We start from the raw sequence: 12,694 nt of genomic DNA, 5'->3' as shown, positions 1-12,694 counted from the left end.
TCATTTCTGTCATGTCCTGGCTGAACATCTCGTCGCCTCCGAGGGTGTCCAGGAGCACGGCCCCCTCCACTTGGTGAATTATTCCTGGAGATGAGGATAATTGTTAAGCTGCATTGGTGCCCTTTCTCCTCCAGCCTTGCCTCCTCCAACCACCGGGAGAGCTGACCCTACAACTCAGGTGGAGACTGGGGGAAGGGCTCACACATCCTGGGCAGGATAGGCTGGGTGCTGCCAAGTAGCTCATCCTACTCCCCAGGGTCAGGGGATGGTGCCCATTCTCCAGGTGAGAACATCAAGGCTCAGAAAGGACAGGACCTTCCCAGAGATCACACTGCTGCTAAGTAGAGGAGTCGGATTTACGGTCCAGGCATGCAGGCTGGTGCTGATCTGGCCAGTGCTGTCCTGTTGGCGTGTCTGCTGGAGCCTCTGATAAACAAGGACCCCCTGGTCCTTCTGAATCAGGGATGGGAGGTGGGTAGGGAGCTTAGAACCTTTGAGCTACCAACCCAGCACATATGCAAAACATCGCCCCAACTTTCTGGCCCACTTCAAACTCCAATGGGGAATGTAGACCCTTCTTAAAGATGCTCAGAGTTCCTGACCTGACTCATGGAGGGCGCAGGACCAGTTTCCAGTGCTAAGCCCTCAGGTGCCTTATCACATGGGATCCTCGGGTTAGCCCTGGGAGGCAGGCACTATGATTTAGTCTCATTTTACAGATGAGAAAATTGAGGCTCAGAGAGGACAATGGCTTCATAAGTTTACACTGGTAGGAAGGATGGACGCCAGAATTGGAGCCCTGATCTTTCTGGCTCCAGAGCTAGAGCTGTCCTGTCTTTAGGACATCCCGTAAGGAGCTTAGCCCCTGCCTCAGGGACACACACTTCCTGGGAGCTGGAGGCACCCACTCTGAAGGGGTGATGGGGGCAGTCCAGGGCTAGACGGTGGTCGGTGTCTCGCACGCTGTCTCTCTGGGGTCACACACACCCCACCGAGTGCAGCAGCTTCCTGTTTACTGTGTCCTACGTGTTTTCCCCTCAGCTCCCTCACGTGATCCCTGGACACTCCTGAAAGCCAGCAGGCCTGGAGTGACTAAGCCCATTCTGCAGAAGGAGCCAGGAGAGGGGAGGTGACATGCCCAAGGTCACACAGTGAGTGAATGGCAGGGGGAGGCGAGCAAATGGTGAGAGCGACCACGCATCACACCCACTGACCACGGGCAGGGCAAATACCTCCCTCTGGCTGAGCTGAGCTGACTCAAGTGCTACAGAGCTTGGCTAAAGCTGCAGAGCCATGGAAGGAAGGCAGGTGGGCTGCCCCCCTCCTCAGGCTGGCTTGAGACTGGTCAGGTCCCCGCGTCCTGGCTTCCAAGCCTCCTCCCTTCCCCCACCTCCTTGTGGAGGAGATGTGCTCTCAGTGATAACGGGAGCGGATGTACAAACTTGGGGAGACACACAGGCAACGCAGTCTGGTCTGAGACAAATGGACGTGTTGCTGATGTGACTCGCGTGTGTGAATGGCAATGGCATATCACATGAGTGCTGAAGAGAGCTGACCCCCCAGGACGGGGATGTGCACACGTACACAAGCAGGTACAAAGAGGGGCACGAGACAGGATGCCCAAACTGGACATATGTCCAGGAAACCCAGGACACACAAACCAATCCAGGTCCAGAGCTCATACCTGCAAATGTCATGGACACACATACACACACTCATCACTGCTTACCGTATACAGACATTGCCACTTACTGTACACACACTCATTGCCACTTATGGACATAAGCAAGATAAACACAGATATCCCTAGAGATAACAACAAACACAGACTCACTCAAAGAAGAAATGCAACTAGAAATAGATGCAGAACACGTGCACACACAGACCAGTGAACACGAACATGCAAATGGGTTCCTGCAGACATACATTTGCAACAAAGTCCACCACTTGCCCACGTGTGTACATGGAAATTCAAGCACCCATGCCAACGGGAGGTTACAATCGCACACCAGTGAGCTTGTGTGTGTGGGCGCACACACACACACACACACACACACACACACACACACACACACACACACAATGCGCGTGCGCATGCGCACTGTTGATCCCCGTCTCATTTAGCAAAACCTCCCTGAGAACTCCATTTTCTCTAAGTGGGGCGTTCACCCCAGGAAAGTCCCAAAGACACCCTGAAACACAGTCGTGTCTCCATCCACTGTCTCCGGAGACAGGACATAACCTTTCCATCTCTCTGGACCTCGGCCCAAGGGGTTCAAGCAGAGGTCATGCTGGGCCCAATGACTGGGGCTGGATGCCGAGAGGACGCTCACCATGAAGTCCCCGCTCCCGGTGACATGCTGCACAGCGACAGCTTTGGTCACAGGGACCACGAAGGCCTGGCAGGAACACCCAGGGCCTACTTTTGCTGCAGATGGCCCTGGCAGACCACCCCCCCCGCCACCACCCCGAAGGCTTCTGGTCACTGTACCTGGGAACATTGACTTCACCTGGCAACACCTGTGCCCTCACTGACGGGACCACCGCGCTCAGCTACCGCTGTCCCACCAGCCCCAAACCCAGTGCGTCAGACTCGCTCCGGTACCTGGGTACACCTGCCCCCACCTGGCACACCTGGGCACACCTGCCCCCACCTACCATTGCCCATCGTCAACACCTGCACATTCTCAAACTCCAGGGTGGTGTAGGCTGGGTCCAGCGCGGCACTGTAGTCGGCCATGTCCATGTCGACAAGGGTTTTGGAGAGGCGCATCCTCCCTCTCCCCGCCTCGGCCGCCTGCCCTGCCCAGGATGCCCACCCCGAAGGCTCTGGGCTGAGCCCCGGCCTCTGCGCTCCGCCCTCCCACCGCCTCCTCCCAGCCGCCCTCTCTGCCTTCCTGCGTTTCAAACCGTCCTCTGGGAGGGTCTGCCGGGAGTCTGGGCCTAGCCTCTGCGCAGGGGTGGAGGCTCTGCTGGGGAGGGGTGGGGGTTAATGGTTAATCGGCTCCCCCCTGGTGGACTGGCTGGGCGGGGCCCCGGGGATTTGGCTGTCTGTTGGTTTCTGGCTGACACCGGGGTGCTCTTACAACAGATGGGGGGCCCTAACACCCCAATACCGTGTTACCAGTCCTGTGAGATGACAGACACATGCTGCTTCTCCAGCACTCACTGGACCCTGACTCAGCCACCCTCTGAGTCACTGTCACCCCAAGTCATGCTGATACTGACATGCTCACACGTGCCCCCAGACACTGACAGCCCACCTCCAAGACGCCCTAACTCAGGAACTTCCCAAATCATTGACTTCAACCCTCTTATAGAGATAACGCCGTCTCATGGCTCATGAATCAGAAGTGTCGGTCCCAGGCCCCACATACCAGGTTTCTAGATCCTTGTTCTAGGAGGCCCCTTCCGGTTTCTTGCCTTCCCTAGGGGCAGGAAGGACTGAGAGGCCCAGACTCCTGTCTAGGTCCCCTCCCCTGCTCCCCAGGACCACACTCTGGCCACCACCAGCCCCCGCAGCGCCCAGGTGCTCAGGCCCAGACAGATTCTATCACCCCTTTCCTTGTCACCTCCTCCAGCTACCCCCCCTCCACCCCGTGCCTCCCCCACCCCCAGGGAAGAAGGGAGGCTTATAGCCCCTTAGACCCGGATTAACATTCAGGCGCCTACCACCTACTAATCATGACTCTGGGTAAATGATTCTCCTCTCTGAGCCTCAGTTTCCTCTTCTAGAAAAATGCACAATCAACTTCAAAGGGTGGTCTGAGTATTAAATGAGTTGGCGTTAGGAAAACACCAAGCAAGTATCCATTTCCCTCCACCCCCACCCTCTTGGCCTCCCTTTCGAATCTCCCTTGTTTCTCTCCTCCCTCCAGAGCGGGGTTCGCGGGCAAGCCACCCGAGCAGTGCACTCTGGGGCAAAGGAGCTCCCCTCTCACGCTCTTGTGTTTGCTTTCATGCTCGGCTATTCTGAGCAAGGGCCCTGCATTTTTTGTTTGGGACTGGGCCCTGCTAATCTTGTGGCCTTCAATTCACGGCTAACGTTTTTCTTCTCATCCCCTCCAGCCCTCACTGCCCGCTACACAGACAGGGGCAAGAGCTCCCGATCTAGCTGGGCAGATAACGTCTCGAGGTAGAGGTGGAAAGTGCGGGTCTGGGGAGAAGGACCTACGATTCTGGAGGCCTGGGAGCTTGTCCTCCTTTGTTGGCAGGAAGGGCCAGGCAGGGGGATTTGGTAATAAGGGCAAGGCGGGGGTGAATTAGTGAAAGAGGGCATTAATGAGTGAGTGGGTGGGTGAATTAATGAAGGAGTGAATTAACGAGTGGGTGAGGGACTTCTCTGGTGGTCCAGTGGTTAAAAATCCACCTTGCAAAGCGGGAGACTCAGGCCCAAGCCCCGCTTGGGGCACTAAAATCCCATATGCTTCGAAACAACTAAGCCTGCACCTAAACTACTGAGCCGGAGTGCCACGATGAGAGAGTCCAGGCACCATAACAAAAGATCCTGCCTGATGCCACTAAGACCCCACGCAGCTAAATCAACATGAAAAGAAAAAAGAGTGGGTGAATTACAGACAGGGTGCATTCATACACGAATGAGTGAACTGAGTGGGTGAATTACTGAAAGACTGAAAGGAATCAGTGAGTGAAACGGTGGACTAGTGAGCAAAGGACCGCACAAGTGAAAAGGTGAGTGAATGAATGAATGGGCACATTGGAGGGAGAGGCGGCTTGCGTTTGAGGGGTGTGTAAAGCATCCTCCTCACATTCTTCCAACTATTAGAAGCCCTTTTTCGGGCTTGTGTAAGCCTTGTTCTCCTCCCTCCATTTTCCCCCTGGGGTTTAGATAATTAGGGTGGGAAGTTGGGGGCGGCAATTGTTCCGGAGAAGAGAGGCTGGATTTGGCATTAAGAGACGAGATTTAGGGCTTCCTTGGTGCCTCAGACAGTAAAGAATCTGCCTGCCATGTGGGAGACCTGGGTTCGATCCCTGTGTGGGGAAGATCCCCTGGAAAAGGGAATGGCAACCCACTCCAGTATTCTTGCCTGGAGAATCCCATTGATGGCAGAGCCTGGTGATTTACGGACTAGCTCTGTCACTATTGGGATAACTTTGCTTAAATCATGTCTCTCTAAGGGCCTCAATTTTCCCATCTGTAAAGTGGGGTGAAGATGCTGGCCCAGTTGTTTGTTGATAAGTACAAGACTTTGAGGGAGGGAAGAAGGGACAGAGATTCTAAAAGCGCTGATGGAAAAGACTTCAGCTTCTGGTGGATTGCTCCCATGTTCCTCCAAGGACATCTGAGCCTGGTTCCAAGAGCCTTCGGCAGGAGACCCAACTAAGGGATAAATGTGGAGGAGAAGGAGGGACATTCCTGGGAGGGGCTACCTAGGCCTGGTTCTGGGTCTTGTCACCTGTCTGACACCTCTGACACAGACCACACACAGCTACTCCTCTCACAAACCTATACACAGGGTGTCTCATCCAGTCTAAGGGGAGCAGTTCCCTATTTCCGAAAGTAGGCTGGGATCACTGAATGTCAAAGTTTAATCCGTAATAAACATAACAAATCTTTGATCTCGATAGACAGCATCTTAGATTAAATTAAATAAAGTCTATAATCAATAGAGTCAGCCATGCCACACGCAAGAACTTCCAGGTGGGCAGCCTGGACACCCTAAGTTACTTCATACACAGGGACACAGATTCTTTACCAAACACACAACACAGGTGATCCACTGCCTATGAGATACATTCCAGAAAACGATTTCATACCCATCCATGTCCCACCAATCACGACCTACCACATAAGTAAATCTACCCACCCATGAACTGGAATTTGCGTAATCTATTACACACACGATTCACCCCATCCTTGAAAAGGTGAAAGTGAAAGTCACTCAGTCATGTCCGAGTCTTTGTGACCCCATGGACTATACAGCCCATGGAATTCTCCAGACCAGAATACTGGAGTGGGTAGCCATTCCCCTTCTCCAGGAGATCTTCCCAAGCCAGGGATTGAACCCAGGTCTCCCACATTGCAGCCACCAGGGGAGCCCAAGAATACTGGAGTGGGTAGCCTATCCTTTCTCCAGTGGATCTCCTCGACCCAGAAATCGAACCAGAGTCTCCTGCATTGCAGGTAGATTCTTTACCAGCTGAGCTACCAGGGAACCCCATCCTTAGTTGATCCCAAACAATATCTTCTAGATGCACATCCCCCATAGCCTCAGTTTCTCCTCCTGTAAAATGGGCCAAACTTGAAATTTGTTGTGAAGATGAGATGGGATAACACTATAAAGTTCTTAGTCCTTCCCTCACCCCCACCCCACCCCTACAGGATAAACCGTGGACCTTGAAATCAGAAAGAGCTAGGTCAAAAGTCAGGCACTGCCACAGCCGTGCTGCACTGAAGATCGAAGATCCCACATGCCACCACTAAGACTGGGCACAGCCAAACAAAAACAAAAACAAAAACAAAACACTCAGGCACTGCCAACTTCCCAAACTCTGCGACCTTGGGTTCCAGCTTTCTCAACCTTATTTTTGGCACCAGACGGCTTGTACCTTTTCCCTGGGGGGTGGTGTGGGCATGAAATGGCCAAGTGTAGGCATACCGGGCAATAGCAGTGACTGCTGGGACTGACTCCTTGACCTTGGCTACATAGTCAGCTGGAATCAGGACCCCTGCACAGGAGAACTCCAGGGACAGCTGGCCCAGCCCTGAGCTAACCCTGGCCTCTTTGCCATCAACTCTGCAGCCCTTCTTTATCTCGGCACTGCCTCCCGGGGCTGTCAGACCCCAGCTCAACATGTTCCAGATCCCAGGGGAAAACAGGCCTTAGAGCTCACTTGGAGGTCCCACTCCTTGTCATAGATGGAGAAGCAGGAGCCTCAGGAAGGGGAAAGAGGGGCATTTTGAGAGCAATGCCCTAAGCAGCCAGGGGTTGGGGAGGAGGGGCGGTGGGCAGGGTGCTCAAGCCTATGGTGCGGACAGAAGGTAAGGGAGCTGCCATTCTGGACCACAGCATTTTTCTTTTCAATGACAATAATTTTTCCAGGAAGATTCTGCGCTAGGCCCGGCGCTAAGACCCTTCCACTCTTCTTAGCTGATCTGTCCCGCGTTGTAGCAGACACAACTGAGGCTTAAAGAGGTGAAGCCTCTTGCTTAAGGCCAACCTGATGTAAGAGGAGGGGCTGTAACTGGAACCCCAGTCTGACTCCAGAGCTTGAGGGTTTCACCTACTCCTTGCTGCCTCCCAGAAAGAACCTCGGACTTCTGAGCGCTGGTGGCTAGTGGTTCCGTCGTCATGTTACTGCTGAAGCACTCAGGGGTCTGAGAAGCCAAGGAGCCTGTCCTGGTGCATGTGCAAGTTCAGAGGCATCCTCCAGACACCGGCTACCCCAGGGCCACCAGGCATCTTCATGTGCCCTGGGTGCTCACGTCCCCACTGTCTCCAGCCTCTCCTCCCCCATCCATCACCCAGGGAGTGGTGCAGGGAACCAGGGACTTATCAAGACAGAGAACAAAAGTCGTGGGGGAAAGAAGCCAAGAGCCATCTCCACTCTGGGGTAGGGCCCTTCAGTTTTGCCCCTTTGAAATTTCAAATTCCAGTTTGTGGACAAAGTCCTAACTTTCTCACAATATAGGTCCCCAAACACTGACCAAACTCCAGTCTGGGCAGCCAGCAGGGCCCCGTGTGGCCTTTCGGCTTCCTTTGGCAGCTCTCGAGGTCTCGGGGCACCAGCTGGGGTCTGTCAGGTCATCCCTGCAGCCCCAGCCCACCCCTCAGGGACCCATGCCTCCCACCTGAGAGGACAGCCCTCTTCCTGGAGCTGAGATCTGTCACTGGCTGGTACCAACAGCAGATACCAGGTAGGCCCCCTCCCTGTTCTGGGCTTCTTTTCTCCTCCTAACACAGCTCATCCCACTGTCCTTGTCCTGAGTACAGGCCATGTTGGTTTAAGCCAGTCACGGAACTTCAAGACTGGACAGGGTGGCTCAGCCAACCCACCCACTTGGCAGATGGAGAAACTGAGGCCCCCAGGGGCGTGGCAGCCGTAGAATCTGGGACACAGATGCAGGACCCCTCAGTGAGCCCTGAGGATGGGGAACTCATGCTCAAGCTCATGCAGAGGGAGTGGGGTCGGGGGAGCACGGTCTTAACAAGAAGACCACAAGCCCCATGAGAAGCCCTTTGCTTCACTACAGTCCTCAAGGGCCCTGGCAGTGCCTCCTACGGACCCCAGAGGGTGACCTGTCTGATCACTCAAGGACTGATGGCCACTCGCTCAGATGCCATGGAAGTATCGGGTGGGCAGAAAAGTTCATTTGGGTTTTTCTGTCAGATGTTATGGAAAAACCCAAATGAACTTTTTGGTCAACTCAATATTTCCAAGAGGAAGAGGAGGAAGCTGAGGGCTGAAGGCCAGTGGGCTTGGAAGGAAACATTTATGTGGTTAACTGATAACTAAGCCCCATCCTTGGGCCCCTGGAAGCCTCCTTCCTCCTTCTCCTCAGCATGATTAAGACCAACTTACCTGCTCGCTAATCATTGCTGAGCCTGTTGATTTTGCCTTAAAAAATTAACTGGGCATGAGTTTGCGGTTTGCCTCACCCCTAACCCTGCAAAGCAAAAGGCCTGGGTGGGCAGGAGGCCGCTGGGTTATGCAAGAGGCCATCAGCCTCCCCACGCACAGCCAGAGCCACCTCTTGCTCTCCAAAGGGTAGGTTTTGCTCAAGAGTCAACAGTCTGCTTGTTCCCCCTGCTCTGGGTCCTGAGCAAATTTGCTGTGTTACCAAACAGAGATAAAAGCAGCTGGGGGGGTGGGGCGGGGGGCAAGGTGAGGGGGAGAGCTTTCCAAACAGGGATGCGAAGCGGCGGCTTTGAGCTGTCATTCTAGAATCCTGCAGTGTCAGAGCCAGGGGAGCCCTTAGGAGGATGCGGCCTGGGGCCTTTCAGATGGGTTCTCACGTCCTAGGAGCCAAGGGGGTCTGCGCCCAGGCCCTACTTCACCCCGTGTCTGCCTTTTACGGACACTGGTCCTTAATATTTCATTTCGAAATAGAGCCAGCTGCCAATAATGAGAATCAGAAAACCACCGGTTCAGCCTCATCATACAGATGGGGAGATGGAGGCCAAGTAGGAAAGTGACTCGTCCAGGAACAGAAAGTCATCCAGGGTCTCCAGCTAGGCTAGGGCAGGCAGGAGCTCTCTCCGGTACTCAGGGATGTATCCTGGATGTTAGCGAACAAAATGGCCCTGAAAGGCCCTTCTTTGCTGTTTACCCTCCCTCCCAGGGCTGGCTGTAAGCACAGTGGTGCCTGAGAGCCACTGGGAAGGTCTGAGTCAGGGAGGAAGGGTGAGGATGAGGGTGTCACCTGGCCCAGAGTCCTGTGGGCCCTCTGAGAAGCAGTCATGAGCTGCAAACCAGAGGTTCAAAGTTATAACCTGTCCCAGCCACATCCTCTCTCTGAAGGCACTGGGCCACAGAAAAAGACGCAGAGCCCTGCCCTGACTCTCTCGACCTCGCTGAGTCTCAGTTTTCTCAGCTATAAATTGGGAATAATGGTACCTAACTCATAAGGTTGTTGTGAGGATGAAATGGAGTGGGATCTACACAATGATAACCATGGCCAATGCTTACAAAGCTGTTTTGCAGGCGTTCACGTATTAACAGGCTTCCCAGGTGGCTCTAGTGGTAAAGAATCCGCCTGCCAATGCAGGAGACAGACGAGACACAGGTTCAGTCCCTGAGTTGGAAAGATCCCCTGAAGGAGGGCATGGCAACCCACTCCAGCATTCTTGTCTGGAGAAGCCCATGGACTGAGGAGCATGGCTGGCTGCAGTCCATAGGGTCACACTGAGTTGGACATGACCAAAGCAACTTAGCACACATACGTGCACGTAATAACTCAGCAATCCTCATAACCACTCTGCGATGTAAAGCCAAGTTTTTAATCACCGTCTTATAGACCCAGGGCACAGAGAGACTGAATCATGTGCCGGAGCTCACACAGCTTCTAAGAAGCTGGGATTCCAATCCAAGTAGTCTGGCTCCAGAGTCTGTGCTCCTAATCTCCAAGCCACCCTGCCCTTCCAGGGCTGGCATACGGTAAATGATCAATGAAAAGTGGTCAGTGTGATGATAAAATAAGCTCCATCCCAAGGCACATGTGGGCTGTGTGTATGGATTGTGAGGGCTGGAAGGAGGCAGAAAGAAGACCTATCTCTGGGCTGGAGTGGTCAGAGAGGGCTTCCTGGAGGAGGTGGCATCCTAGGCAGAGGAAACTTCCAGAACAGAAGAACATGGTGGGTGAGGATGAAAAGGCATGGAAGCCACTCTGGCTGGAGAGCAGGGCATTATGGGAGATGCTGTCCGAAAGGCCCAAGAGGTAGTATAGAGAGTGTGGTCTAGAGAATGATCAGGAAGGCAGCCAGGAGGACTTGGGTCTGTGTAGGAGGGGCCTCCCTACAGGCTGCCTTCTACCAGTGGCTTGAGACTTCTGGGCTGCGGCTGTTTCTGTCCTCCTGTGTACGTTCCTCCCTCCCGGGTATGTTCCTGACTTTATCTGCAGAAGTGACTTTAGGAGGTGGATGGGGCCTGCCCAGCTCATGTTGGGTCTGAAGGGTGCAGGTCCTGGTATTCAGGTGAGGGGTGAACTCACATCCCAGGAACCACCCTTGGTCTCCCACATCCTTATTCTGAAGGGCTCCAGGGATCTGCCTGGAGGCCACTGAGTTGAAATCTTTGGGATCCTGAGACTTAGGCCACAGTTGCTGTGTACAGTTGTACAGATTGCTCACTGCACAAAGGTTCTCTGGGTAAGGGAGCAAGTGGAGGTGGAAATCCAACCTTGTTCCACTTACCAAGCCAACTGCCCGTGGAGATCTGTCTGCCCAGAGGTGGGGCACCACTCATTTTCACAAAATATCCCTTGTAAGCCCTGTTGTAGTTCTGTGTCCAGCTATTATGTGACCTTGGGCAAGGTCATTTCCCTCCTGGGCCTTGGTTTCCCATTTGAAAAGCTGTCTAGCATAAAGCAGAGATTCAACCCTGATGGTGAATTAGAATCACCTGGAACCTTTAAAAAATACTGATGCTCAGGTCCTGTCACAGTCCAGTGATTGAATCTAGGGGTGAGTGGGTGCTGGCTCTGAGTATTTTTTAAAGTCCTCAGGTGATCCTAATATGCAGCCAAGATTAACAGCCATCGTAGGAGGGCTTAAAATTCTGGAGTTGGAAAAGCCTTGATGTGTATCCAAGTTCTACAACCTCCTGGTTGCAATTGCAATAAGGCTCCATTCCCCCATCTGTAGAATGGGAACATGATAGCTTCCTCATAAAGTCAGAATGCCAATTCAACGAGATGCTGTTCAGACAGTGCTTTGGCACTGTGGTGGGCCTGTAGGAAGCTCCTGATTCTTGGTACTGTTGACTATTAATTTGCTATTGGCAAAATGAAATTGGCTTAAAATTCAAGGGCCTTTCTAGGTCAAGGATTCAGAGACTCAGGGTCTGGTCCTAGATCATGGGTCTTCATATTGTCAACAATATGACATTAGCCAAGATGTCATTGAAGTATGAGCGATTGTTCTTATGGTTTGATATTTTCCCCAATCTGCTAAAAAAAAAAAGTAAATTTTTTAATTGGTACTATATTCACATGACTCAAAAATCAAAACAAAATAAAAAGTGCAGGGACCTCTCTGGTGGTCCAGTGGCTCAGACACCTCACTCCCAAAGCACAGGGCCCAGGTTCGAGCCTTAGTGGGAGAACTAGACTCCAACATGCCACAACTAAGATTTGGTGCAGCCAGATAAATAAAGAAATCCATAATTTCGTTTGACGGTGCACTTGAGGAAACTTGTGTCCACCCCTGCCTCCTGTCCACCAGGCCACTGCTCTCTTTACCAGTAGCTAACATATAAGATCGTAAGATATCACCTCCCACCTCTTAAACTGTTCTGCATCTCACTTTGTTCATTTACCAGTATAACCAGGAGATTTTCCCACAGCAAATGAGAATGAGCTTTGAGGACAGAAGGGTTGTTGCCCCCTTTCACAGGTGAGGAAACTGAGGCTCACAATGCTGAGTCAAGAGCATTTGACCTATGGCTACTTGGCTTCAGAGTCAGTGTTTGTTTTCCTGCCCCAGTGTGGCCTTCCAGGAAGTCTGGCTAGCAGCTTTGGAGCCAGGCCTAAATTTCTCCAACCCAGGCCTGGCAAAAGGAGATGGCATGGGGACGGGTTCTCATGGCCCCCCACCTTGTCCAGGTCCTGAAGTCACAGAAGGGCTGGAGCGTGGAACAAAAAATGTCCAAGGTCATCCAGATAGTGACCCAGTGTGGGGATGTCCCCTGGATGGGACAGTTAGGGCCTGGTGGCCGTGCCCTCCAGTAGAGTGGAGCCTGCCAGGGACATTCTGGCAGCCTCAGACTGTGCAGGTGGTGGGGGAGGGAAGGAGGAGGTGGGGGAGGTGGGGAGAGAAGGGAAGCCTGGCTGATGGGACAGGCCCAGGGGAGAGGAGGCTGAGAGGACGTCATGCCTGGAGGTCAGGAAGGAGGATCTGGGGTTCATGGTAGAGGGGGCAATGACATTTGAACCAAATGTTTTCTTCCCAGGCAACCCCAGGGCTCCCTCTGGATTCCTGACCTGCTTCAGTTCACTGCCTGACTTTGGACAAGT

The 12,694-nt window shown here is 53.1% G+C and overlaps 1 protein-coding gene across 2 annotated transcripts in view; it reads right to left on the bottom strand.

Annotated features, from left to right (window-relative positions):
• HNF4A (hepatocyte nuclear factor 4 alpha) overlaps positions 1-6,221 on the bottom strand; it is a 33,068-nt gene extending 26,847 nt beyond the window's left edge. The window contains exons 1-2 of one of the 2 annotated variants that reach the window (XM_068987796.1): positions 6,202-6,221; positions 2,659-2,774 (exon numbers count right to left, since the gene is read on the bottom strand). In XM_068987796.1, coding sequence (XP_068843897.1) covers positions 2,659-2,773 — 115 coding nt within the window. In that variant the 5' untranslated portion in view covers position 2,774; positions 6,202-6,221. Of the gene's footprint in view, positions 1-2,658; positions 2,814-6,201 lie in introns of those variants that run through there. The other variant, XM_068987795.1, reaches the window with a different exon arrangement.
• Between the last annotated feature and the right edge of the window lie 6,473 nt (positions 6,222-12,694).

This window comes from Capricornis sumatraensis, chromosome 15, assembly GCF_032405125.1.
Source record: "Capricornis sumatraensis isolate serow.1 chromosome 15, serow.2, whole genome shotgun sequence".
Classification (NCBI taxonomy): domain Eukaryota; kingdom Metazoa; phylum Chordata; class Mammalia; order Artiodactyla; family Bovidae; genus Capricornis; species Capricornis sumatraensis.
This window is presented reverse-complemented; position numbering and strand designations above follow the sequence as displayed.